This window comes from Ranitomeya variabilis, chromosome 1, assembly GCF_051348905.1.
Source record: "Ranitomeya variabilis isolate aRanVar5 chromosome 1, aRanVar5.hap1, whole genome shotgun sequence".
Lineage (NCBI taxonomy): Eukaryota > Metazoa > Chordata > Amphibia > Anura > Dendrobatidae > Ranitomeya > Ranitomeya variabilis.
This window is the reverse complement of record NC_135232.1, coordinates 1,152,299,476-1,152,325,876: the sequence shown is the minus strand read 5'-3', so window position 1 is coordinate 1,152,325,876 and position 26,401 is coordinate 1,152,299,476. Positions and strand designations below refer to the sequence as shown.

Below are 26,401 nucleotides of genomic sequence, written 5' to 3'. Positions count from 1 at the left end.
CGGTGGGGCTGTGGACAGTTCGAGGGGCGGAGGCGGAGCTGGGGTGGAGCCTGGGCAGAGTCTCAAGGGGGCCCCAAAAATTTTGCCAGTATGGGGCCCCGAAATTCCTAGTGGCAGCCCTGACTAACAAATACTCGGAGGTCACCTGAGCGTGCTCGGGAAAACTCGAGCAACGAGTATACTCGCTCATCACTACTTAGAACAGTTCCTCAAAAATGTGTTCTGTCGATACACTTACCGCTATATGAACCACCGAAAGCAAGTGCTATAACAATAAGGCAAAAGTGCAGCCCAGAGATGGGCAAGGTGATGACGAAAGAACAATCACTTACTGTGGCATCGCCCCCTGAGTATTCAGTACAATATATGTATTCTTTTATTTCTCATAAGCATTAAAATCTTACTAATAAAATTGATAACGAGGACTTTTCCCCAGTTTCTGAATGTTAAGCTGGCCAAATGATAGAATAGTGTTTGCAAAGATGAACATAATGTAGTTTTTATTTATTAATTTCTCCTCTCCATTACGTAGACAGTAGGTAGTGAAGTTTAGGCTGTAATTTATTATAAGCCCAACGGAGCATGAGCAGAGATTCCCCTCTGGGGGGTTTGTACTTTTTCCCCTGCATGAAGTTGAGCAATCATAAGCAGGAATGATATGCAGGAGTAAAAAGAACATGTCTCCAGAAGGTCAGAAGAACATGCCTTCTCCTGTGGGATGTAATGATAGGGAGCCCTGCTCTCAGCCCTGATCTCTGCAGATACTGTGGAGTATAAAAAAGATCTGAATTTCATTACAAACACCTCTATAACTTTCATTTCACAGCAGTCAGTGAGGGGGAAACAGGAGTAGAGTTGTGCTGGTTGTGATTACAAACACCTCTGCAGTTGCAGCTCTCCCCTCAATGGACTGTCAGTACAGCTGTAATTCCTTCTCCCACACTCACTGCTGAGAAATAAAAGCTAAACAGGTTTGTAATCACACTCTGCAGTAGATTTTAGGCAGAGATCAGGGTTGACAGCAGGACTATCTGTCATTACATCTCGGAGGAGAAAGCATGTTCTTTTGACATTCTAGAGACATGTTCCTTCTTTTCCTGCACGCTCCCAGATAATATTCTCTGGTGATGCCCATTTGTGCTCTTCATAAATTATAACCTATATTTCTAATCTCATATCTCCACAATGGAGATGAGAAATTATAGGATAAAAGCTGTGTTGTGTTCAGCTCTGCAGCCGCTATTCCATGATGAGTCCAGTTTAACATGGAGAAACTGCTAAAAGATTCTCTTTAAGGATTAAGCAGATCATTTACCAAAACCACAGAGAAATTTCTACATTTCCCAAACTCTAATACAAATATGAGATGTCCTGATAAATACATCAATTACTGGAGATAACGGGATAATACATTTTTATATGTTTATTTCATACACAGGTTGATGGAGAATCTTGCATCTTACTTTAAAATGGTTTCTATGGGTCTAATGTACAGAATTAGTCATTATTATCAGTGGTTCCTAATATTTGCTGTCATTCCTTTCTTTTTCCGAGCAGCTCCGTTTTTTTATTCATTCCAGATTTAAACAAAATAATAAAACATTTAGGGAAAAACACACAACCTAAAAGTCCAGCACTGGAAGCCATCACTGCAAATATCTCCACAGCCACCATGTTCTTACCTCTGGTGCTCAGATAAGCCGGGATCATGGAAATCCAGACACTGAGGAACACCAGCATGCTGAAGGTGATGTACTTAGCCTCGTTGAAACTGTCCGGTAATGTCCTCACCAAGAAAGCCAGGACAAAGTTTACAGCAGCCAGGAGCCCCAGATAACCCAACATGGAGTAGAACCAGATATCTGAGCCTTCATTACACTGAATGATGAGAATCCCAGGATAAGTCTCAGTGTCCAGATCTTGGAATGGGGGAAAAATAGACAACCACAAAACACAGATTACAACCTGAAGGGAAGAACACAACAACACTATGGTATAGGGCAGTTTCACGTTCAGCCATTTTCTCCAGGCGCTTCCAGGCTTGGTGGACTTAAAAGCAACACAAACCATGACAGTCTTGGCGAGAAGTGAAGAGACGGCTACTGAGAAGAAAAATCCAAAACTGGTTTCACGTAATCTACAAGTTACATCATTAGGACGACCGAGGAACAAAAACACAGATAGAAAGCTGAGAAAGATGGAGACCAGGAGGAGGTAACTCAGGTTCCGGTTATTGGCTCTAACAATAGGAGTGTCCCGGTAGGAAATAAATATCCCAAATGTGAAGCCGGTCACAAGACATCCGAAGACCGCGATACAGGAGAATACCGAAGCCATTGTGCCATTCTGGTAAGAGATGAACTCCATCACTTTAGGCAGACACTGGTCTCTCTTCTCATTTGGCCATTCGTCAATTTGGCATTTCATGCAGATCTCGCTGTCTGTAGGAAAATTTTATAACGTATTACTTTTATTGTGGGAAAAATAACTATTATTTATCTATTATATATCTATCTATTTATCTATCTATAATCTATTTATTTTAGAAAAAATGGAACAGCACAATTTCCAAACAGGTGGCTGCCCAGATCTCCTGGCAAACAACCTGTATACTGGTCAAATATATAAAGACAAAAAATGGGAAGCAGCACTCCAAAAATTACTTAAAGAGTATGGTGTGTTATGACCCCAATGGCGAGGGTCTCAGAGATATCAGCAAGTCTGCGAAGTACAAAAATCCAGCTCATAGGGCAGTGGTAACTGGGTTGACCATATATCTACTCCTAACGCCAACCCTAGAAGTAGCCGGGAACATGCCTACGTTGGTCGCTAGATGTCTCGCGCCAGCTGGAGAGCTAACTACCCCTAGAAGAGGAAAACAAAGACCTCTCTTGCCTCCAGAGAAAGGACCCCAAAAGTAGGATACGAGCCCCCCACAAATAATAACGGTGAGGTAAGAGGAAATGACAAACACAGAGATGAACTAGGTTTAGCACAGAGAGGCCCACTTACTAATAGCAGAATATAGTAAGATAACTTATATGGTCAACAAAAACCCTATCAAAAAATCCACGCTGGAGATTCAAGAACCCCCGAACCGTCTAACGGCCCGGGGGGAGAACACCAGCCGCCCTAGAGCTTCCAGCAAGGTCAGACTACGGAACTCAATACCTTGATTCCTGCGTGTGGCTCTTTAACCTATTATGGTGTAATTATCTAAAGTCCCCTGATGAACCCCCTGGATGAATTAAATGGGGGAGAAACGCGTCGGGACAGCGTGTACATGAGCCGATGGATTGAAGTGGCGGCCATGAGGGAACGTCTGATGAATAAGGAGCTAAGTTGAAAAATAGCACTGGCTTTGTCTGATGATACAATTGTTGGCATATTGAGCACTTTTTTCTGGCAAATAATAGTGATGCATATACCATATGTATAACCCACAGCAGACATAAATCTGGACATGTGGGGTGAACTGCCTAAAATAACTAATAACTATATATATATTTTTTTGGTGGGAGACTATTCCCGATATGATCTTTGATGGATAATTTTTTCCTCTAAAACAATCTTTCTAAACAATGTATGAGGGTCTGAAGAATTTAAGTCTGCACCTTGAATGTATTCAGGGGTGCTGGTAGGATATAGTTATATTGAGCACTTATATAATAAATCATGGGCAGTTTTTCTATATGGACTATTATTTATCCACCACATTACTAAAGTTAGAGTGGATATAAGCCATTGGCAATAATCTAGGTATAGCTCTATGTCTATATAGACTATACATCCTTTATATAACAAATTTTGGGTCTATGGCTAAGTTCATCATAGATTGACCTCAGAGGGTGTAGGGCATCAGGTGCATCACTAATAGTGTGTGTTTGTATGGATTTGGACTGATCCATATTATATGTTGTATTTGTCTGTGGTCTTTTAAATTGTTAGGGGCCGTTTAGGGATAGAAGGGACAGCCGCCGGTGAGCGGGGGCGCCATATCGAATATTTAGGGTGCCAACCTCCGCTGTTAGGAAGGGCATTAGACCTAAGGGCACATTAGGGCCAATATAGGCATAATATATAATAATTTTTGATTTTTTATGTTTTTTTCATGTTTTTTCATTTTTTTGGGATATTGTTTCACATTTTTGCTGATTTTTTCTATTGAGTTATTTTTCTGGTACTTATATTGGGGATAGACGAGTGGAGTCCCTAACCCTAGATATCTGTGGTCCCCTAATTGGGATGTTTTTATAGGGATTTTTTTGTATTTAATAGAATATTAATAAAGATTAACGTTTTAAGGGGTAGGTGTGTTTTTTTGATAGTTGATTTGCGTTATACTCCCCTACTTGAATTAGCTGGACAGTTGTTTTTTTACTCCTAACGCCAACCCTAGAAGTAGCCGGGAACATGCCTACGTTGGTCGCTAGATGTCTCGCGCCAGCTGGAGAGCTAACTACCCCTAGAAGAGGAAAACAAAGACCTCTCTTGCCTCCAGAGAAAGGACCCCAAAAGTAGGATACGAGCCCCCCACAAATAATAACGGTGAGGTAAGAGGAAATGACAAACACAGAGATGAACTAGGTTTAGCACAGAGAGGCCCACTTACTAATAGCAGAATATAGTAAGATAACTTATATGGTCAACAAAAACCCTATCAAAAAATCCACGCTGGAGATTCAAGAACCCCCGAACCGTCTAACGGCCCGGGGGGAGAACACCAGCCGCCCTAGAGCTTCCAGCAAGGTCAGGATACAGATTATATACAAGCTGGACAAAAATAGCAAACAAAAACAAATTGCAAAAAGCAAAAAAAAGACTTAGCTTAATGAAGCAGGAACCAGGATCAGTGGACAAGAGCACTACAGATTAGCTCTGATATCAACGTTGCCAGGCATAGAACTGAAGGTCCAGGCAGCTTATATAGCAACACCCCTGACCTAACGACCCAGGTGAGCATAAAAGGAATGACAGACATACCCAGAGTCAAATCCCTAGTAGCCACTAGAGGGAGCCAAAAAGTAAATTCACAACAGTACCCCCCCCTTAGTGAGGGGTCACCGAACCCTCACCAAGACCACCAGGGCGATCAGGATGAGCGGCGTGAAAGGCACGAACTAAATCGGCCGCATGAACATCAGAGGCGACCACCCAGGAATTATCCTCCTGACCATAGCCCTTCCACTTGACCAGGTACTGAAGCCTCCGCCTGGAGAGACGAGAGTCCAAGATCTTCTCCACCACGTACTCCAACTCGCCCTCAACCAACACCGGAGCAGGAGGCTCAGCAGAAGGAACCACAGGCACAACGTACCGCCGCAACAAGGACGTATGAAATACGTTGTGAATGGCAAACGACACCGGAAGATCCAGGCGAAAAGATACAGGATTAAGGATCTCCAATATCTTGTAAGGACCAATAAATCGAGGCTTAAATTTGGGAGAGGAGACCTTCATAGGAACAAATCGAGAAGACAGCCATACCAAATCCCCAACGCGAAGTCGGGGACCCACACCGCGGCGGCGGTTGGCAAAACGCTGAGCCTTCTCCTGTGACAACTTCAAGTTGTCAACCACATGATTCCAGATCCGCTGCAACCTATCCACCACAGAATCCACCCCAGGACAGTCAGAAGGCTCCACATGTCCCGAGGAAAAACGAGGGTGGAAACCAGAGTTGCAGAAAAATGGTGAAACCAAGGTGGCAGAACTAGCCCGATTATTAAGGGCAAATTCAGCCAACGGCAAGAAGGTCACCCAATCATCCTGATCAGAAGAGACAAAACACCTCAAATATGCCTCCAGAGTCTGATTAGTTCGTTCCGTTTGACCGTTAGTCTGTGGATGAAAAGCGGACGAAAACGACAAATCTATGCCCATCCTACCACAAAAGGATCGCCAGAACCTGGAAACAAACTGGGATCCTCTGTCCGACACAATATTCTCAGGAATGCCGTGCAAACGAACCACGTTCTGGAAGAACACAGGAACCAGATCAGAAGAGGAAGGCAGTTTGGGCAAAGGAACCAGATGGACCATCTTGGAGAAACGATCACATATCACCCAGATGACAGACATGCCCTGAGACACCGGAAGATCCGAAATGAAATCCATAGAGATGTGTGTCCAAGGTCTCTTCGGGACAGGCAAGGGCAAGAGCAACCCGCTGGCACGAGAACAGCAAGGCTTAGCTCGAGCACAAGTACCACAGGACTGCACAAATGACCGCACATCTCTTGACAAGGAAGGCCACCAAAAGGACCTGGCCACCAGACCTCTAGTGCCAAAAATTCCCGGGTGCCCTGCCAACACAGAGGAATGAACCTCGGAAATGACTCTGCTGGTCCATTTAGCAGGCACAAACAATCTGTCAGGTGGACAAGAGTCAGGCATACCAGCCTGAAATCTCTGCAACACACGTCGCAGATCTGGAGAAATAGCTGACAGGATAACTCCTTCCTTAAGAATACCCACAGGTTCAGCGACTCCAGGAGCATCAGGCACAAAGCTCCTAGACAGAGCATCGGCCTTCACATTCTTAGAACCTGGTAAATATGAAACCACAAAGTCAAAACAGGAGAAAAACAATGACCAGCGGGCCTGTCTAGGATTCAGGCGTTTAGCAGACTCGAGGTACATCAGATTTTTGTGATCAGTCAAGACCACCACACGATGCTTAGCACCCTCGAGCCAATGACGCCACTCCTCAAATGCCCACTTCATGGCCAACAACTCCCGATTGCCCACATCATAATTTCGCTCAGCCGGCGAAAACTTCCTAGAGAAAAAGGCACAAGGTCTCATAGTAGCACAACCAGGGCTTCTCTGCGACAAAACGGCCCCTGCCCCAATCTCCGAAGCATCCACTTCAACCTGAAAGGGAAGTGAGACATCAGGCTGGCACAAAACAGGCGCTGAAGTAAACCGGCGCTTCAACTCCTAAAAGCCTCCACGGCAGCAGGAGCCCAGTTAGCCACATCAGAGCCTTTCTTGGTCATATCCGTCAACGGTTTAACAACGCTAGAAAAATTAGCGATAAAACGACGGTAGAAGTTAGCAAAACCCAAGAACTTCTGAAGACTCTTAACTGACGAGGGTTGAGTCCAATCATGAATAGCTCGAACCTTGACTGGGTCCATCTCCACAGCAGAAGGGGAAAAAATGAACCCTAAAAAGGGAACCTTCTGTACACCAAAGAGACACTTTGAGCCTTTAACAAACAAAGAATTTTCACGCAAAATCTTGAAAACCATCCTGACCTGCTCCACATGCGAGTCCCAATCATCAGAAAAAAACAGAATATCATCCAGATAAACGATCAAAAATTTATCCAGATACTTCCGGAAAATGTCATGCATAAAGGACTGAAAAACTGAAGGTGCATTAGAGAGCCCAAATGGCATCACCAAGTACTCAAAATGACCTTCGGGTGTATTGAATGCGGTTTTCCATTCATCTCCTTGCTTAATGCGCACAAGGTTGTACGCACCGCGAAGGTCTATCTTGGTGAACCACTTGGCACCTTTAATCCGGGCAAACAAGTCTGACAACAACTTAAGTAATTTTAGAAGGGGGCACCACGAATCGTGGGATCACAACAAGACCTGTAGTAAACCAATATAGCAAGAAAAAAAGAAACAGACCAGGTCTATAGTATGAAGGATCACCACACAAAGCTTATGATAATAATAATTAAACACAATTTTATTCAGACAACAATATATATACAGCAAACCACATACAGTTTTTTTAAAAACAATTAAAAAGGCAATACTTTGCCATATAACGTAACCAACAATATGGTTAGTAGCCCACACTTAGTTCAATAAATATAGTAATACTCTCAATACATCCAATACTGCATAGACAATATACCCTACTACCAGAAGAGGCAAAATATAATGCAAATCAACTGCCAACCTTAAAGGTAAGTATCCAAGGCTTGAGGCTGGTCATGGGGGGTAAAAAATAGTTAGTATATATACCCCACCAAATGCATCAATATATCCTAGCCACCAATAGAGGGCAAGTATATGCTAACCTGGCTCAGAAACAGAGTAATAATATATAATTAATAAGAGGCCACAAAGGGCTACTCAGAGCCCAATGGTAAATAATGAGCATAGCCACACTATGGTGAATTGATGTATAGTTACCAAACAGACCAGCAACCCCTAATACGCAAATAATCCTGCAGCTGGACTAACTAAGAGTGTGGGCTACACAGCTACCCAACGCGTGTCGCCACCTGCTGGTGGCTTCGTCAGGGGTAATGTGTATGCATGAGATCTGCTGTTTAAATATACACAGTAACAACGTTTTTACCTGGAACAGCTGTGTCGCCGCATGGAGCTACAAGCGGTAGCCATTACCCAAGAGCACATGTTCCGGCGTGTGATGGGAGTCAACATGGTCAGGCAGAGTTGCCAAGGATACAAGACGCTGCCCCTCAGAGCGCATACTCCAGCGTCTCTGTGGGCGTGAATGCAATCAGGCAGAGTTGCCACGGATACCTAACTCTACAAACAGCTTAGTCGCCGCATGAAGCTACAAGCGGCAGCCATTTACCCAAAAGCACATGTTCCGGCGTGTAGTGGGCGTCCACCAGATAAAGCAGAGTTACCAAGGATACAGGACGCTACCCCTCTGAGCGCATGCTCCAGTGTCCCTGTGAGCGTAAATGCAATCAGGCAGAGTTGCCACGGTTACCTAGCACTATAAACAGGAGCGCACACTCCAGCATGTTGTAGGCATCGATATAGTAAAGATTGCCAAGATAGTAGAACGCTACCTAAAAGAGCGCCTACTTTGGCATATTTTGAAGGCGTGAACAGGGTTATCCAGGATGCATAGCACTACAAACAGGAGCATATGCTCCGACCTAGGAAGGGCGTCGGTATTCTTGGACTGAGTTGCCAAGAATACATGACGCTGCTTATCCAGCGTTTATATACAAACAAGGCATAAAGTGATATATACAACACTGCCAATCAAGGTGCCGGTACACTTTTGAAAGCATAAATTAGGTAGCTTAAGAATATACGGCATTACAAAAAGGAGCATATGCTCCGGCATATTGTAGATGTCGGCATACTTGGACTGAATTACCAGGGAAACAAGACGCTACTTCTTCGGCGCGTATGTACAAACAGGATAGTCAATAAGAAACAGGACGCTAACCTTATGGGCGCCTGTTTCAACATGTGTTGCAGGCGTGGAAAAAGTTACAAAAAAGGCATGGTGCTATAAACAAGAACGCGTGCTATGGCATATATTAGGCGTCAGCATTCTTGGACTGAATTGCCAAGAATACAAGACGCTACTTATCCGGCACATACATGTAAATAAGGTAGACAATCCTGTCTTTGCTCTAATTCGAGGAACTTTGCCCCACAACTCCGAGTATACAAACAAAAGAATACATAGTTGTCTTGGCCACTGAAAGAACATGTATAGTGAACAAATATAATAAGTCTCACTATATCATCAGCAGTAGAGCCTGATTGTTTGAATTAATTGCCCCTCATATAGGGAGGCATCCAAAAAAGCCTCACTGGGCAAAAGAGCCCAAATGGTAATAATTGTAAACGATAAGGTGACCCTTTTATGCCCACCTTACCTAGAACATCACTTCCATATAGGCAAAAGAATAGATATTAATTAGAAGAACCAACAGCATACCAAAGTAGCCAATTGGCACTCTGCGGCTATACGGAAGGGTGATAAACCTGTTAATATAAGATCCCTTATATAGGACAATAAATAGATTTCATATCCACGATACTGTTAAGAGGCTATATTGTCTATGCAGAAAAACAATTATTTTATTATATTTATATTTTATACACCCGGAGATGGAATATTAAAGAGAGTAATCACTATGCGCTGAACAAGTATAACCCAAAATTCAGAAGACGTGACAAATGGGCAACTATAGATACCCAACGAGTAGATGCTGCCGAACAATGCAAAAATCAGGAAACAGAGTTCAAAACAGCACCCCAGCAAAGGCTTAAAGGTAGCGCAGTCTATTTATAAAAGCCAGTGAATAGAAGGTCCTCGTTAAGGCCAAAAGGGGTAAGACAGTTCAAATTATAAATCCATCTGGACTCTCTTCTCAGGAGCTCCGAGGACATATCCCCACCTCTAATACTCGACTGAACTTCCTCCAGTCCCAGAATCTTGGTGCCTTTCCATCTGGAGTTGTGTTCGGCCAGGTAATGTGAGGCCACCGAAGAGATACTCTTTCCCTTCATCTTGTCTTTATTGGCGGTTGTAATGTTTGAAAAATGTTGCTGGATGCGTTTTCTCAATTCCTGAGTTGTTTGACCCACGTAGATTTTTAAACAGGGGCAAATTAAAGCATATATCAAATTGCGTGATTTGCAATTGAAATAAGACCTGATAGAAATCTGTAAGGAAAGAGAGGACAAAATAGAAATGTCACCAAGAACAAATGGACAAATATTGCAGGTCCCACAAGGGAATGTACCATTAAGCCTAGTACCCCTATTGAGCTTTCTAGTAGGGCGCTGGAAGTGACTATGACTCAAACGGTCTCTGAGATTCCTAGCCCTTCTCGCTATCAAGCTCGGCTGCGTGGCAATATGGGGATTAAGTCTAGATTCACTCAATAGAATGCCCCAATATTTAGACAAAATCTGTCTCACATCTTGCCACTGATTGTTATACGCTGTGATAATGCCGAGTGGCTTTTCAGTGGTTTTAATCCTGGGCTGTAAAAGACCTATCCTACTACTGTCTCTGGCTGCCCCAAAGGCCCGTGATATTACCTTATGCGGATAACCTCTCTCACGAAATCGAGAGGTGAGATCCCGAGAATGCTCCAGAAAGTCCCCCTGCCGAGTACAGTTCCTCTTCACTCTAAAGAATTGGCCTTTGGGGATCCCTCTCTTAAGGTGGTGGGGATGGAAACTGTTGAAATGTAGCAGACTATTGGACGCCGTGGGTTTCCTGTAGAGCGTAGTCACAATTCGGTTATCACTTATGCACAGTTCCAGGTCCAAGAATTCAATCTTTGTTTGTGAATATTGCGAGGTCAGTCTGATGTTCCAAGGATTGTCATTAAGTACCTCAACAAACCTTTGACATTCCTCCAGGGTGCCTGTCCAGAGAAACACAACATCATCAATGTAACGTTGCCATTTCATAACATGTTTCAGATAACCCTCTAGACAGTACACCCTGGTGACCTCCCACCACCCTAAGAACAAGTTGGCATACGCAGGGGCACACCTAGCCCCCATAGCCGTGCCCCTCACCTGCCTATAGAAAACACGGTCGAAGATGAAAAAGTTTTTGTCCAAAATGAACAGTAATAGATCCAACAAGAAAGAATCGTGTCCTCTGTCTCCGGTGGTGTTTTGGTCCAAAAAATAGGCTACAGCCTGAGTGCCCAATTCGTGACTTATGCACGTGTAGAGTGACTCTACATCCAGAGTCACGAGCCAAGTGTCCGGGGGAACTTCAAAATCTTGAAGCTGTGAAATAAGAAAAGTAGAATCTCTCACATAAGACTTAAGGGTTAGCACGAGCGGCTGAAGAAAAAAATCCACATATATACACGGCCGCTCCAGTAGCCCCCCTATCCCCGACACAATTGCCCTACCTGGGGGGACATCCAGTGACTTGTGCACTTTTGGGAGCATGTAGAAAGTGGGGGTCTTAGGATGGAGATTAAACAGAAATTCCCTCTCACGTTTGGTGATGATATTGTGTGCAAATGCGGTATCCAACAAATGGTTCAATTTTCTTTGGAACACACCTGTGGGGTCGGAAGGGAGAACCTGATAACATTCAATGTTATGTAGTTGACGAATGGCCTCTTGCGTATAGAGTTGCACCGGCCAAATAACTAGGTTACCCCCTTTATCCGCCTCACGAATTACAAAGTCCCTATTGGACCCAAGTCTGGTTATAATGAGCTGTTCTTCCTTACCCAGATTTCTACCTCTATTAGGGTCTAATTTAAGCAGATGAACCTCCCTGCAGACAGCATCAAAAAAGCTTTGTACTGCAGGGCAAAGCGAGAAAGGAGGAGTGGCCTGTGAGGGAAGTCTCCCAGTGAATTTACGTCTTGGACGACCATCCTCACCTTCGTCAAGCAGATCCAGCAAGTCCCTTAATGTCGCTCTATCCGAAGGGGGGAGGTCATCAATGGCGGAAGGTCGATGATACAAAATTTTGAACGTGAGCTGCCTACAAAATAAATAAACGTCTTTAATGAACGTGAACTTGTCCAGCCCACTAGTTGGGCAGAAGGATAGGCCTTTCTCCAACACCGAAACCTCAAGATCAGAGAGAACATAATTAGACAGGTTTATTATTTGCAACTTACCCCTAGATGAAACACAGGGCGGCACTGTCTCGGATATTACCGTCTCCTGTTCTGCCGGGTCTCCCGTTTGTAACGTGGAGACCATGCTTTGTAATTCCGCGTGCGCTTTTTTGGGATGTTGTCTCCTCCTCCGGCCCCTCCTGTGGCGCCTTCGTTGTCGCTTGGTTCCGTAGATAAAAAATCATCGCTGGAGAGTGCTTCATAGGCCGTAGAGTTATTAGCACCCGATCCGCTCACCGGGAGGCCAGATCTTTTATTTCCCTTATGGGTCCACCTAAAGGCCCGCTCATTACCGAAATCCAAATGATCCCTTCTAAACTTCTGTCTCTTTCTTGATATTACTTCTTTCTCAAAAGTATCTATTATAGTTTTAAGTTGGACCTGAAACGGCTCAACCAAAGCAGGGGGCGTTGTTGATGGTGATTTCCAGGCTGTCACCAAGGAACTTACCAACTTGCATAAGGCACTCACCAAAACATGGTGGAATGTGAAAACATTGGAGGAGTATAAAAAGGCTGGTTTAGTCCCTAGGGGCCTTAGGGTGCAAATTTTCCCAGCATGGGAGGTGGACGATACATTCCAAAAAACCTGGGAAACTGGTCTACTGAAATGTTCTCAAATTATTATAGACATGCTGTTAGAACACGATCAAGTGGTGTTGGGCACTATTAGAGAAAAAATCAAACTGTGTGAAACCAAATTGGCCAAGTTCGATAAAAAGACTTTGGTTGAGCCGTTTCAGGTCCAACTTAAAACTATAATAGATACTTTTGAGAAAGAAGTAATATCAAGAAAGAGACAGAAGTTTAGAAGGGATCATTTGGATTTCGGTAATGAGCGGGCCTTTAGGTGGACCCATAAGGGAAATAAAAGATCTGGCCTCCCGGTGAGCGGATCGGGTGCTAATAACTCTACGGCCTATGAAGCACTCTCCAGCGATGATTTTTTATCTACGGAACCAAGCGACAACGAAGGCGCCACAGGAGGGGCCGGAGGAGGAGACAACATCCCAAAAAAGCGCACGCGGAATTACAAAGCATGGTCTCCACGTTACAAACGGGAGACCCGGCAGAACAGGAGACGGTAATATCCGAGACAGTGCCGCCCTGTGTTTCATCTAGGGGTAAGTTGCAAATAATAAACCTGTCTAATTATGTTCTCTCTGATCGTGAGGTTTCGGTGTTGGAGAAAGGCCTATCCTTCTGCCCAACTAGTGGGCTGGACAAGTTCACGTTCATTAAAGACGTTTATTTATTTTGTAGGCAGCTCACGTTCAAAATTTTGTATCATCGACCTTCCGCCATTGATGACCTCCCCCCTTCGGATAGAGCGACATTAAGGGACTTGCTGGATCTGCTTGACGAAGGTGAGGATGGTCGTCCAAGACGTAAATTCACTGGGAGACTTCCCTCACAGGCCACTCCTCCTTTCTCGCTTTGCCCTGCAGTACAAAGCTTTTTTGATGCTGTCTGCAGGGAGGTTCATCTGCTTAAATTAGACCCTAATAGAGGTAGAAATCTGGGTAAGGAAGAACAGCTCATTATAACCAGACTTGGGTCCAATAGGGACTTTGTAATTCGTGAGGCGGATAAAGGGGGTAACCTAGTTATTTGGCCGGTGCAACTCTATACGCAAGAGGCCATTCGTCAACTACATAACATTGAATGTTATCAGGTTCTCCCTTCCGACCCCACAGGTGTGTTCCAAAGAAAATTGAACCATTTGTTGGATACCGCATTTGCACACAATATCATCACCAAACGTGAGAGGGAATTTCTGTTTAATCTCCATCCTAAGACCCCCACTTTCTACATGCTCCCAAAAGTGCACAAGTCACTGGATGTCCCCCCAGGTAGGCCAATTGTGTCGGGGATAGGGGGGCTACTGGAGCGGCCGTGTATATATGTGGATTTTTTTCTTCAGCCGCTCGTGCTAACCCTTAAGTCTTATGTGAGAGATTCTACTTTTCTTATTTCACAGCTTCAAGATTTTGAAGTTCCCCCGGACACTTGGCTCATGACTCTGGATGTAGAGTCACTCTACACGTGCATAAGTCACGAATTGGGCACTCAGGCTGTAGCCTATTTTTTGGACCAAAACACCACCGGAGACAGAGGACACGATTCTTTCTTGTTGGATCTATTACTGTTCATTTTGGACAAAAACTTTTTCATCTTCGACTGTGTTTTCTATAGGCAGGTGAGGGGCACGGCTATGGGGGCTAGGTGTGCCCCTGCGTATGCCAACTTGTTCTTAGGGTGGTGGAAGGTCACCAGGGTGTACTGTCTAGAGGGTTATCTGAAACATGTTATGAAATGGCAACGTTACATTGATGATGTTGTGTTTCTCTGGACAGGCACCCTGGAGGAATGTCAAAGGTTTGTCGAGGTACTTAATGACAATCCTTGGAACATCAGACTGACCTCGCAATATTCACAAACAAAGATTGAATTCTTGGACCTGGAACTGTGCATAAGTGATAACCGAATTGTGACTACGCTCTACAGGAAACCCACGGCGTCCAATAGTCTGCTACATTTCAACAGTTTCCATCCCCACCACCTTAAGAGAGGGATCCCCAAAGGCCAATTCTTTAGAGTGAAGAGGAACTGTACTCGGCAGGGGGACTTTCTGGAGCATTCTCGGGATCTCACCTCTCGATTTCGTGAGAGAGGTTATCCGCATAAGGTAATATCACGGGCCTTTGGGGCAGCCAGAGACAGTAGTAGGATAGGTCTTTTACAGCCCAGGATTAAAACCACTGAAAAGCCACTCGGCATTATCACAGCGTATAACAATCAGTGGCAAGATGTGAGACAGATTTTGTCTAAATATTGGGGCATTCTATTGAGTGAATCTAGACTTAATCCCCATATTGCCACGCAGCCGAGCTTGATAGCGAGAAGGGCTAGGAATCTCAGAGACCGTTTGAGTCATAGTCACTTCCAGCGCCCTAAAAGAAAGCTCAATAGGGGTACTAGGCTTAATGGTACATTCCCTTGTGGGACCTGCAATATTTGTCCATTTGTTCTTGGTGACATTTCTATTTTGTCCTCTCTTTCCTTACAGATTTCTATCAGGTCTTATTTCAATTGCAAATCACGCAATTTGATATATGCTTTAATTTGCCCCTGTTTAAAAATCTACGTGGGTCAAACAACTCAGGAATTGAGAAAACGCATCCAGCAACATTTTTCAAACATTACAACCGCCAATAAAGACAAGATGAAGGGAAAGAGTATCTCTTCGGTGGCCTCACATTACCTGGCCGAACACAACTCCAGATGGAAAGGCACCAAGATTCTGGGACTGGAGGAAGTTCAGTCGAGTATTAGAGGTGGGGATATGTCCTCGGAGCTCCTGAGAAGAGAGTCCAGATGGATTTATAATTTGAACTGTCTTACCCCTTTTGGCCTTAACGAGGACCTTCTATTCACTGGCTTTTATAAATAGACTGCGCTACCTTTAAGCCTTTGCTGGGGTGCTGTTTTGAACTCTGTTTCCTGATTTTTGCATTGTTCGGCAGCATCTACTCGTTGGGTATCTATAGTTGCCCATTTGTCACGTCTTCTGAATTTTGGGTTATACTTGTTCAGCGCATAGTGATTACTCTCTTTAATATTCCATCTCCGGGTGTATAAAATATAAATATAATAAAATAATTGTTTTTCTGCATAGACAATATAGACTTGCAGTCTTCATTGGCCCCAATCTCCTCCATCTCTTGTCCTGATTCTGCTCTGAAGCATTACAATGAAACCCTGCAAAGTGCCCTGGAAGAAGCTGCACCTCCTATACATAGAACAACTCGGCACAGACGGCGACAACCGTGGCACACGCTGCAAACACGTTTCCTGCAGCGGTGCTCCAGGTGCGCCGAACGTCTGTGGAGAAAATCTAATCTGCCCGAAGATTTCATCCATTATAAGTTCATGTTAAAAACATACAACTCTGCCCTTCACCTCTCCAAACAAACCTATTTCAACACCCTCATCACCTCGCTGTCCAATAACCCTAAACGTCTCTTTGACACTTTCCGGTCCCTACTCAACCCAAGAGAGCAGGCCCCAACCACAGATCTCCACGCTGACGATCTGGCCAATTACTTCAAAGAAAAAATTGACCACATTCGACAGGAAATCATCTTCCAATCTCCTCATACCAAGCACTGTCCTCCCTCCCCCACTGCATCTAGTTCACTCTCTGACTTTGAACCAGTTACAGAAGAAGAAGTAAGCAGGCTCCTTGCATCTTCTCGCCCGACCACTTGCACCAGCGACCCCATTCCGTCGCATCTCCTCCAGTCCCTTTCCCCGGCTGTCACCTCTCACCTAACAAAAATATTCAACCTTTCCCTCACTTCCGGTATTTTTCCCTCCTCATTTAAGCATGCCATCATACATCCACTACTTAAAAAGCCCTCCCTCGATCAAAATTGTGCCGCTAATTATAGACCTGTCTCTAATCTTCCCTTCATCTCTAAACTCCTGGAACGCCTGGTCCACTCCCGTCTTACCCGCTATCTCTCAGATAATTCTCTTCTCGACCCTCTTCAATCTGGTTTCCGCTCTTTACACTCTACTGAAACTGCCCTCACTAAAGTCTCTAATGACCTACTAACAGCTAAATCTAATGGTCACTATTCCATGCTAATTCTCTTGGATCTCTCCGCAGCATTCGACACTGTGGATCATCAGCTCCTCCTCACTATGCTCCGCTCCATCGGCCTCAAGGACACCGTTCTCTCTTGGTTCTCCTCCTATCTCTCTGGCCGATCCTTCACTGTTTGTTTTGCTGGTTCCTCCTCCTCTCACCTTCCCCTTACTGTTGGGGTTCCTCAAGGATCAGTCCTAGGCCCCCTCCTCTTCTCTTTGTATACTGCCCCTATTGGACAAACAATCAGTAGATTTGGTTTCCAGTACCATCTCTATGCTGACGACACCCAATTATATACCTCTTCTCCTGTTATCACGCCGACCTTTTTAGAAAACACCAGTGATTGTCTTACCGCTGTCTCTAACATCATGTCCTCCCTCTATCTGAAACTGAACCTGTCAAAAACTGAACTCCTCGTGTTCTCTCCCTCTACAAACCTACCTTTGCCCGACATTGCCATCTCTGTGTGCGGTTCCACCATTACTCCAAAGCAACATGCCCGCTGCCTTGGAGTCATCCTTGATTCCGAGCTTTCATTCACCCCCCACATCCGATCACTGGCTCGCTCTTCTTATCTGCATCTCAAAAACATTTCCAGAATTCGCCCTTTTCTTACTTTCGACTCTGCAAAAACTCTTACTGTCTCACTTATTCATTCTCGTCTGGACTATTGTAACTCTCTACTAATTGGCCTACCTTTTACCAGACTCTCCCCGCTCCAATCTGTCCTGAATGCTGCTGCCAGGATCATATTCCTCGCCAACCGTTACACCGATGCCTCTACCTTGTGCCAGTCATTACACTGGCTACCCATCCAATCCAGAATCCAGTACAAAACTACTACCCTCATCCACAAAGCACTCCATGGCTCAGCACCACCCTACATCTCCTCTCTGGTCTCAGTCTACCAACCTACCCGTGCCCTCCGCTCTGCTAATGACCTCAGGTTAGCATCCTCAATAATCAGAACCTCCCACTCCCGTCTCCAAGACTTTACACGTGCGGCGCCGATTCTTTGGAATGCACTACCTAGGTTAATACAATTAATCCCCAATCCCCACAGTTTTAAGCGTGCACTAAAAACTCATTTGTTCAGATTGGCCTACCGCCTCAACGCATTAACCTAATTATCCCTGTGTGGCCTATTAATAAAAAACAACAACATAATCACGTTCCTCCATCATGTTCTCATACACTTTATGCAGTTAATAGCCTCTGTGTCTGTACTGTTACATACTTAGGCAGTTAACTGGTTCATGCAGCTTTACATGAACACCCGAGCCTTACACTATGGCTGGTCCAAATAACGAAAGCAATTGTTACCATCCACCTCTCGTGTCTCCCCTTTTCCTCATAGTTTGTAAGCTTGCGAGCAGGGCCCTCATTCCTCCTGGTATCTGTTTTGAACTGTGATTTCTGTTATGCTGTAATGTCTGTTGTCTGTATAAGTCCCCTCTATAAGTTGTAAAGCGCTGCGGAATATGTTGGCGCTATATAAATAAAATTATTATTATTATTATTATTATTTATTGTCCTATATAAGGGATCTTATATTAACAGGTTTATCACCCTTCCGTATAGCCGCAGAGTGCCAATTGGCTACTTTGGTATGCTGTTGGTTCTTCTAATTAATATCTATTCTTTTGCCTATATGGAAGTGATGTTCTAGGTAAGGTGGGCATAAAAGGGTCACCTTATCGTTTACAATTATTACCATTTGGGCTCTTTTGCCCAGTGAGGCTTTTTTGGATGCCTCCCTATATGAGGGGCAATTAATTCAAACAATCAGGCTCTACTGCTGATGATATAGTGAGACTTATTATATTTGTTCACTATACATGTTCTTTCAGTGGCCAAGACAACTATATATTCTTTTGTTTGTATACTCGGAGTTGTGGGGCAAAGTTCCTCGAATTAGAGCAAAGACAGGATTGTCTACCTTATTTACATGTATGTGCCGGATAAGTAGCGTCTTGTATTCTTGGCAATTCAGTCCAAGAATGCTGACGCCTAATATATGCCATAGCACGCGTTCTTGTTTATAGCACCATGCCTTTTTTGTAACTTTTTCCACGCCTGCAACACATGTTGAAACAGGCGCCCATAAGGTTAGCGTCCTGTTTCTTATTGACTATCCTGTTTGTACATACGCGCCGAAGAAGTAGCGTCTTGTTTCCCTGGTAATTCAGTCCAAGTATGCCGACATCTACAATATGCCGGAGCATATGCTCCTTTTTGTAATGCCGTATATTCTTAAGCTACCTAATTTATGCTTTCAAAAGTGTACCGGCACCTTGATTGGCAGTGTTGTATATATCACTTTATGCCTTGTTTGTATATAAACGCTGGACAAGCAGCGTCATGTATTCTTTTCAACTCAGTCCAAGAATACCGACGCCCTTCCTAGGTCGGAGCATATGCTCCTGTTTGTAGTGCTATGCATCCTGGATAACCCTGTTCACGCCTTCAAAATATGCCAAAGTAGGCGCTCTTTTAGGTAGCGTTCTACTATCTTGGCAATCTTTACTATATCGATGCCTACAACATGCTGGAGTGTGCGCTCCTGTTTATAGTGCTAGGTAACCGTGGCAACTCTGCCTGATTGCATTTACGCTCACAGGGACACTGGAGCATGCGCTCAGAGGGGTAGCGTCCTGTATCCTTGGTAACTCTGCTTAATCTGGTGGACGCCCACTACACGCCGGAACATGTGCTTTTGGGTAAATGGCTGCCGCTTGTAGCTTCATGCGGCGACTAAGCTGTTTGTAGAGTTAGGTATCCGTGGCAACTCTGCCTGATTGCATTCACGCCCACAGAGACGCTGGAGTATGCGCTCTGAGGGGCAGCGTCTTGTATCCTTGGCAACTCTGCCTGACCATGTTGACGCCCATCACACGCCGGAACATGTGCTCTTGGGTAATGGCTACCGCTTGTAGCTCCATGCGGCGACACAGCTGTTCCAGGTAAAAACGTTGTTACTGTGTATATTTAAACAGCAGATCTCATGCATACACATTACCCCTGACGAAGCCACCAGCAGGTGGCGACACGCGTTGGGTAGCTGTGTAGCCCACACTCTTAGTTAGTCCAGCTGCAGGATTATTTGCGTATTAGGGGTTGCTGGTCTGTTTGGTAACTATACATCAATTCACCATAGTGTGGCTATGCTCATTATTTACCATTGGGCTCTGAGTAGCCCTTTGTGGCCTCTTATTAATTATATATTATTACTCTGTTTCTGAGCCAGGTTAGCATATACTTGCCCTCTATTGGTGGCTAGGATATATTGATGCATTTGGTGGGGTATATATACTAACTATTTTTTACCCCCCATGACCAGCCTCAAGCCTTGGATACTTACCTTTAAGGTTGGCAGTTGATTTGCATTATATTTTGCCTCTTCTGGTAGTAGGGTATATTGTCTATGCAGTATTGGATGTATTGAGAGTATTACTATATTTATTGAACTAAGTGTGGGCTACTAACCATATTGTTGGTTACGTTATATGGCAAAGTATTGCCTTTTTAATTGTTTTTAAAAAAACTGTATGTGGTTTGCTGTATATATATTGTTGTCTGAATAAAATTGTGTTTAATTATTATTATCATAAGCTTTGTGTGGTGATCCTTCATACTATAGACCTGGTCTGTTTCTTTAAGTCTGACAACAACGGCAAAGGATACTGAAATTTGACAGTGATCTTATTTAAAAGCCGATAGTCAATACAAGGCCTCAAAGATCCGTCTTTTTTAGCCACAAAAAAGAATCTCGCACCAAGAGGGGAAGAAGAAGGACGGATATGCCCCTTCTCCAGAGACTCCTTGATATATGAACGCATCGCGGTATGTTCAGGTACCGACAGATTAAACAGTCTTCCCTTAGGAAACTTACTGCCTGGAATCAAATCTATTGCACAGTCACATTCCCTATGAGGAGGCAATGCACTTGACCTAGACTCGCTGAAGACATCCTGATAATCAGACAAATACGCCGGAACTTCCGAAGGCGTAGAAGTAGCAATAGACACGGGCAGGGAATCTCCATGAATTCCATGACAGCCCCAACTTGACACTGACATAGCCTTCCAGTCCAAGACTGGATTATGGGTCTGTAACCATGGCAACCCCAAAACAACCAAATCATGCATTTTATGCAGAACAAGAAAACGTATCACCTCCCGATGTTCAGGAGTCATGCACATGGTAACCTGTGTCCAAAACTGCGGTTTATTTTCTGCCAATGGCGTAGCGTCAATACCCCTAAGAGGGATAGGATTATCTAATGGCTCAAGAACAAAACCGCAGCGCTTGGCAAATGACAGATCCATAAGACTCAGGGCAGCACCTGAATCTACAAACGCCATGACAGGATAAGACGACAGTGAGCAAATCAAAGTTACAGATAGAATGAACTTAGGTTGCAAATTACCAATAGCGACAGGACTAACAACCTTAGTAAGACGCTTAGAGCATGCTGAGATAACATGTGCAGAATCACCACAGTAGTAACACAAGCCATTCTGGCGTCTATGAATTTTCCGCTCATTTCTAGTCAGGATTCTATCACATTGCATTAAATCAGGTGCCTGTTCAGATAACACCATGAGGGAATTTGCGGTTTTGCGCTCCCGCAACCGCCGGTCAATTTGAATTGCCAGGGCCATGGAATCATTCAGACCTGTGGGAATGGGAAAACCCACCATCACATTCTTAATGGCTTCAGAAAGGCCATTTCTAAAATTTGCAGCCAATGCACACTCGTTCCACTGGGTCAGCACGGACCATTTCCGAAATTTTTGGCAATACACCTCAGCCTCGTCCTGGCCCTGAGACATAGCCAGCAAGGCTTTTTCTGCCTGAATCTCAAGATTGGGCTCCTCATAAAGCAAACCGAGCGCCAGAAAAAACGCATCAATATCAGCCAATGCCGGATCTCCTGGCGCCAGCGAGAAAGCCCAATCCTGAGGGTCGCCCCGTAAAAAAGAAATAACAATTTTCACTTGCTGAGCGGAGTCTCCAGAGGAACAGGGTCTCAGGGACAAAAACAATTTACAATTATTCCTGAAATTTCTAAACTTAAATCGATCTCCGGAAAACAGTTCAGGAATCGGTATCTTAGGTTCTAACATAGGATTTCTGGTAACATAATCTTGTATGCCCTGCACACGAGCAGCAAGCTGGTCCACACTTGTAATCAAGGTCTGGACATTCATGTCTGCAGCAATCACAAGCCACTCAGAGGTAAAGGGGAAAAGAAAAAAAAATGAAAGAGAGAAAAAAAAACTCAGAGCTTTCTTTCTTATAATCCCACTTCTGCAATGCATTTAACATTTAATACTGGCCTGGCAAACTGTTATGACCCCAATGGCGAGGGTCTCAGAGATATCAGCAAGTCTGCGAAGTACAAAAATCCAGCTCATAGGGCAGTGGTAACTGGGTTGACCATATATCTACTCCTAACGCCAACCCTAGAAGTAGCCGGGAACATGCCTACGTTGGTCGCTAGATGTCTCGCGCCAGCCGGAGAGCTAACTACCCCTAGAAGAGGAAAACAAAGACCTCTCTTGCCTCCAGAGAAAGGACCCCAAAAGTAGGATACGAGCCCCCCACAAATAATAACGGTGAGGTAAGAGGAAATGACAAACACAGAGATGAACTAGGTTTAGCACAGAGAGGCCCACTTACTAATAGCAGAATATAGTAAGATAACTTATATGGTCAACAAAAACCCTATCAAAAAATCCACGCTGGAGATTCAAGAACCCCCGAACCGTCTAACGGCCCGGGGGGAGAACACCAGCCGCCCTAGAGCTTCCAGCAAGGTCAGGATACAGATTATATACAAGCTGGACAAAAATAGCAAACAAAAACAAATTGCAAAAAGCAAAAAAAAGACTTAGCTTAATGAAGCAGGAACCAGGATCAGTGGACAAGAGCACTACAGATTAGCTCTGATATCAACGTTGCCAGGCATAGAACTGAAGGTCCAGGGAGCTTATATAGCAACACCCCTGACCTAACGACCCAGGTGAGCATAAAAGGAATGACAGACATACCCAGAGTCAAATCCCTAGTAGCCACTAGAGGGAGCCAAAAAGTAAATTCACAACAATGGTGGACTTTATTGGGTCCACATGGTGTGGTGACGTTTTGGCTCCCAAGAGCCTTTATCATGCATAATAAATGATTTTGGGAACCAAAACATCGCCACACCATGTGGACCCAATAAAGTCCACCTTACTCCTTAAATAATTTGTGGAGTGCTTCTTCCCATATTTTGGCTTTATCTATCTATCATCTATCTATCTATTATCTATGAATTATCTATTATCTATCTATTAACTATCTATCTGCCTATTATCTATCTGTCTATTATCTATTATCCATTATTTATCTATCTATTATCTAATATCTGTCATCTATTATCTATTTTCTATCTGTCCATTATCTATTTATTATCTATCTATCTGTCTGTCTCTGAATCTGTCTAATATCTATCTTTCCATCAATGTTAAATACAAACAAGTTTTATTGGATGACTAAACGCCCATCACATGTCATATCTCTCTCAGTATAAACAAGAAATATCATACTTTACTGCTACATGTTTTTTGTGCATGCAGGGTCGCCATCTCCTTTGGTAATTTTTTTTTCTGGACAAATTGGACAAAATACACAGACTTTTTTTTAGACCACACAACCCTTCACACCCTCAAAATAAGGTCATGGAATCACAAAGACATTGACATTAGTTTGTTCATGAAAATAAACATTTTTGGCAGCAGCGATAAAACACAGATAACTTGTTACTACTTACGTGCCCAGATGAGCTCTGTTTGTTATTTTACATGTGTAAAAGCATTTGGGGACAACTTTTCTTAAAAGCTCAGATGTCCTTAAAAAGACTGCATGGACCAGGACTCATCCCACTTAATGTCCACACTCCTTTCTCATGGGCAGAATACTACTCAGATAACACAGGGTGAGGGTGAAACAGTGTGGTAATAGTTCATTGGTCCACAAACAGACAATAAAATATAGAACTGTCCCAGTAAATGTTCAAGATGATGCAAATTACAGTCTCACTCTTCCAATAGCACACTGGAATTCGAGCTGCTACGAATTTGGGGTCTTCCAGAGCCAGCTATACCCACCAGTGGCAACCCGCATTTGGCGGGCACCAAGCTTAGAAAGCTAACAGTCTTTTGAGGTATGTGGCCAGGTGACCTGATTGTCCCAACCTGGAATATCCTTTTAGAAAATTGAATATGGAGGGCACAACTAAACAATATTGGAGTTAGGGTTTCTGCAATAGCATGCTAATACGCAATGAATAGAGAAGAAGAGAAAAGCTGCATGCTCACAGAATTAAGTGATGACTAGTGATGAGCGAGTACTAAAATCCTCGGTTGCTTGGGTCGAGCAGATTGGGATACTCAGGTACTCGACCCGAGCAATGAGCCCAATGTAAGTCTATGGGAAACCCGAGTATTTTTACCGCGATCCCCTGGGGTCCTTTTATGGTCTAAAAATGTCTGAAAATGATGAAAACACTCCTCAAATGACACAGGGACATCATGGGGATCGCCACTGGAAGCATTTTTTACTTCTAGGTCACAGCTGTAAGCAATGTTGTCAGAGTTTCACTCCATTTTTACAGGTGCACCAAAAAACATACAAAAACAAAACCAAAATGGATTTTGTTGAGAAATATGTTAAGGTACATCCTTTCCACGTTAATGACTTGTATATAAGTTAACTCCAGACCGAAATGTTCCTCCACCACTTGGGCTATGTTCACACGCCGCGTTTTTGATGCATTTTCAACTTTAACATTGCTTTCAACCAATACAAATGCATTCACTGGGAAATGTCATTGTAACATTTAGCAACGCTAGCTGGCCATGTGGTGTGTGAAACATAAGCAGACACATCATGTTTCTTTTCTGAAGGAGGGACTCTTAAAGTCACAAAGCCTATTTTTAGAGGGCCATCAGGCGGCATTAACCCCTTAAGCCCCGAGGGTGGTTTGCACATTAATGACCGGGCCAATATTTACAATTCTGACCACTGTCCCTTTATGAGGTTATAACTCTGGAACGCTTCAACGGATCTTGGCGATTCTGACACTGTTTTCTCATGAAATATTGTACTTCATGATAGTTGTAAAATTTATTCGATATAACTTGCGTTTATTTGTGAAAAAAATGTAAATATGGCAAAAATTTGGAATATTTTGCAATTTTCCAAATTTGAATTTTTATGCCCTTAAATCACAGAGATATGTCATGCAAAATACTTAATAAGTAACATTTTCCACATGTCTACTTTACATCAGCACAATTTTGTAACCAATTTTTTTTTTGTTAGGGAGTTATAAGGGTTAAAAGTTGACCAGAAATTTCTCATTTTTCAACACCATTTTTTTTAGGGACCACATCTCATTTGAAGTCATTTTGAGGGGTCTATATGATAGAAAATACCCAAGTGTGACACCATTCTAAAAACAGCACCCCTCAAGGTGCTCAAAACCACATTCAAGAAGTTTATTAACCCTTCAGGTGTTTCACAGGAATTTTTGGAATGTTTAAATAAAAATGAACATTTAACTTTTTTTCACACAAAATTTATTTCAGCTCCAATTTGTTTTATTTTACCAAAGATAACAGGAGAAAATGGACTGCAAAAGTTGTTGTACAATTTGTCCTGAGTGCGCTGATACCCGATATGTGGGGGTAAACCACTGTTTGGGTGCATGGCAGAGCTCAGAAGGAAAGGAGCGCCATTTGAGTTTTCAATGCAAAATTGACTGGAATTGAGATGGGACGCCATGTTGCGTTTGGAGAGCCCCTGATGTGCCTAAACATTGAAACCCCCCACACCATTTTGGAAAGTAGACCCCCTAAGGAACTTATCTAGATGTGCTTTGAGAGCTTTGATCCCCCAAGTGTTTCACTACAGTTTATAACGCAGAGCCATGAAAATAAAAATTATTTTTTATCACAAAAATTATTTTTTAGCCCACAGTTTTGTATTTTCACAAGGGTAACAGGATAAATTGGACCCCAAAAGTTGTTGTCCAATTTGTCCTGAGTACGCTGATACCCAATATGTGGGGGAGAACCACTGTTTGGGTGCATGGCAGAGCTTGGAAGGGAAGGAGCGCCATTTGGAATGCAGACTTAGATGGATTGGTCTGCAGGAGTCACGTTGCATTTGCAGAGCCCCTGATGTACCCAAACAGTAGAAACCCCCCACAAGTGACCCCATATTGGAAACTAGACCTCCCAAGGAACTTATCTTGATGTGTTGTGAGACCTTTGAACCCCCAAGTGTTTCACTACAGTTTACAACGCAGAGCCGTGAAAATAAAAAATCTTTTTT

General features: G+C 43.6%; 1 protein-coding gene across 1 annotated transcript in view; it reads right to left on the bottom strand.

The window, feature by feature from the left end:
- Nucleotides 1–1,451: 1,451 nt before the first annotated feature.
- The window catches only part of LOC143801035 (vomeronasal type-2 receptor 26-like), a 172,350-nt gene continuing 147,400 nt past the window's right edge, over nucleotides 1,452–26,401 (bottom strand). Inside the window, exon 5 of the mRNA XM_077281225.1 lies at nucleotides 1,452–2,441. Coding sequence (XP_077137340.1) covers nucleotides 1,534–2,441 — 908 coding nt within the window. The 3' untranslated portion in view covers nucleotides 1,452–1,533. The remainder of the gene's footprint in view (nucleotides 2,442–26,401) is intronic.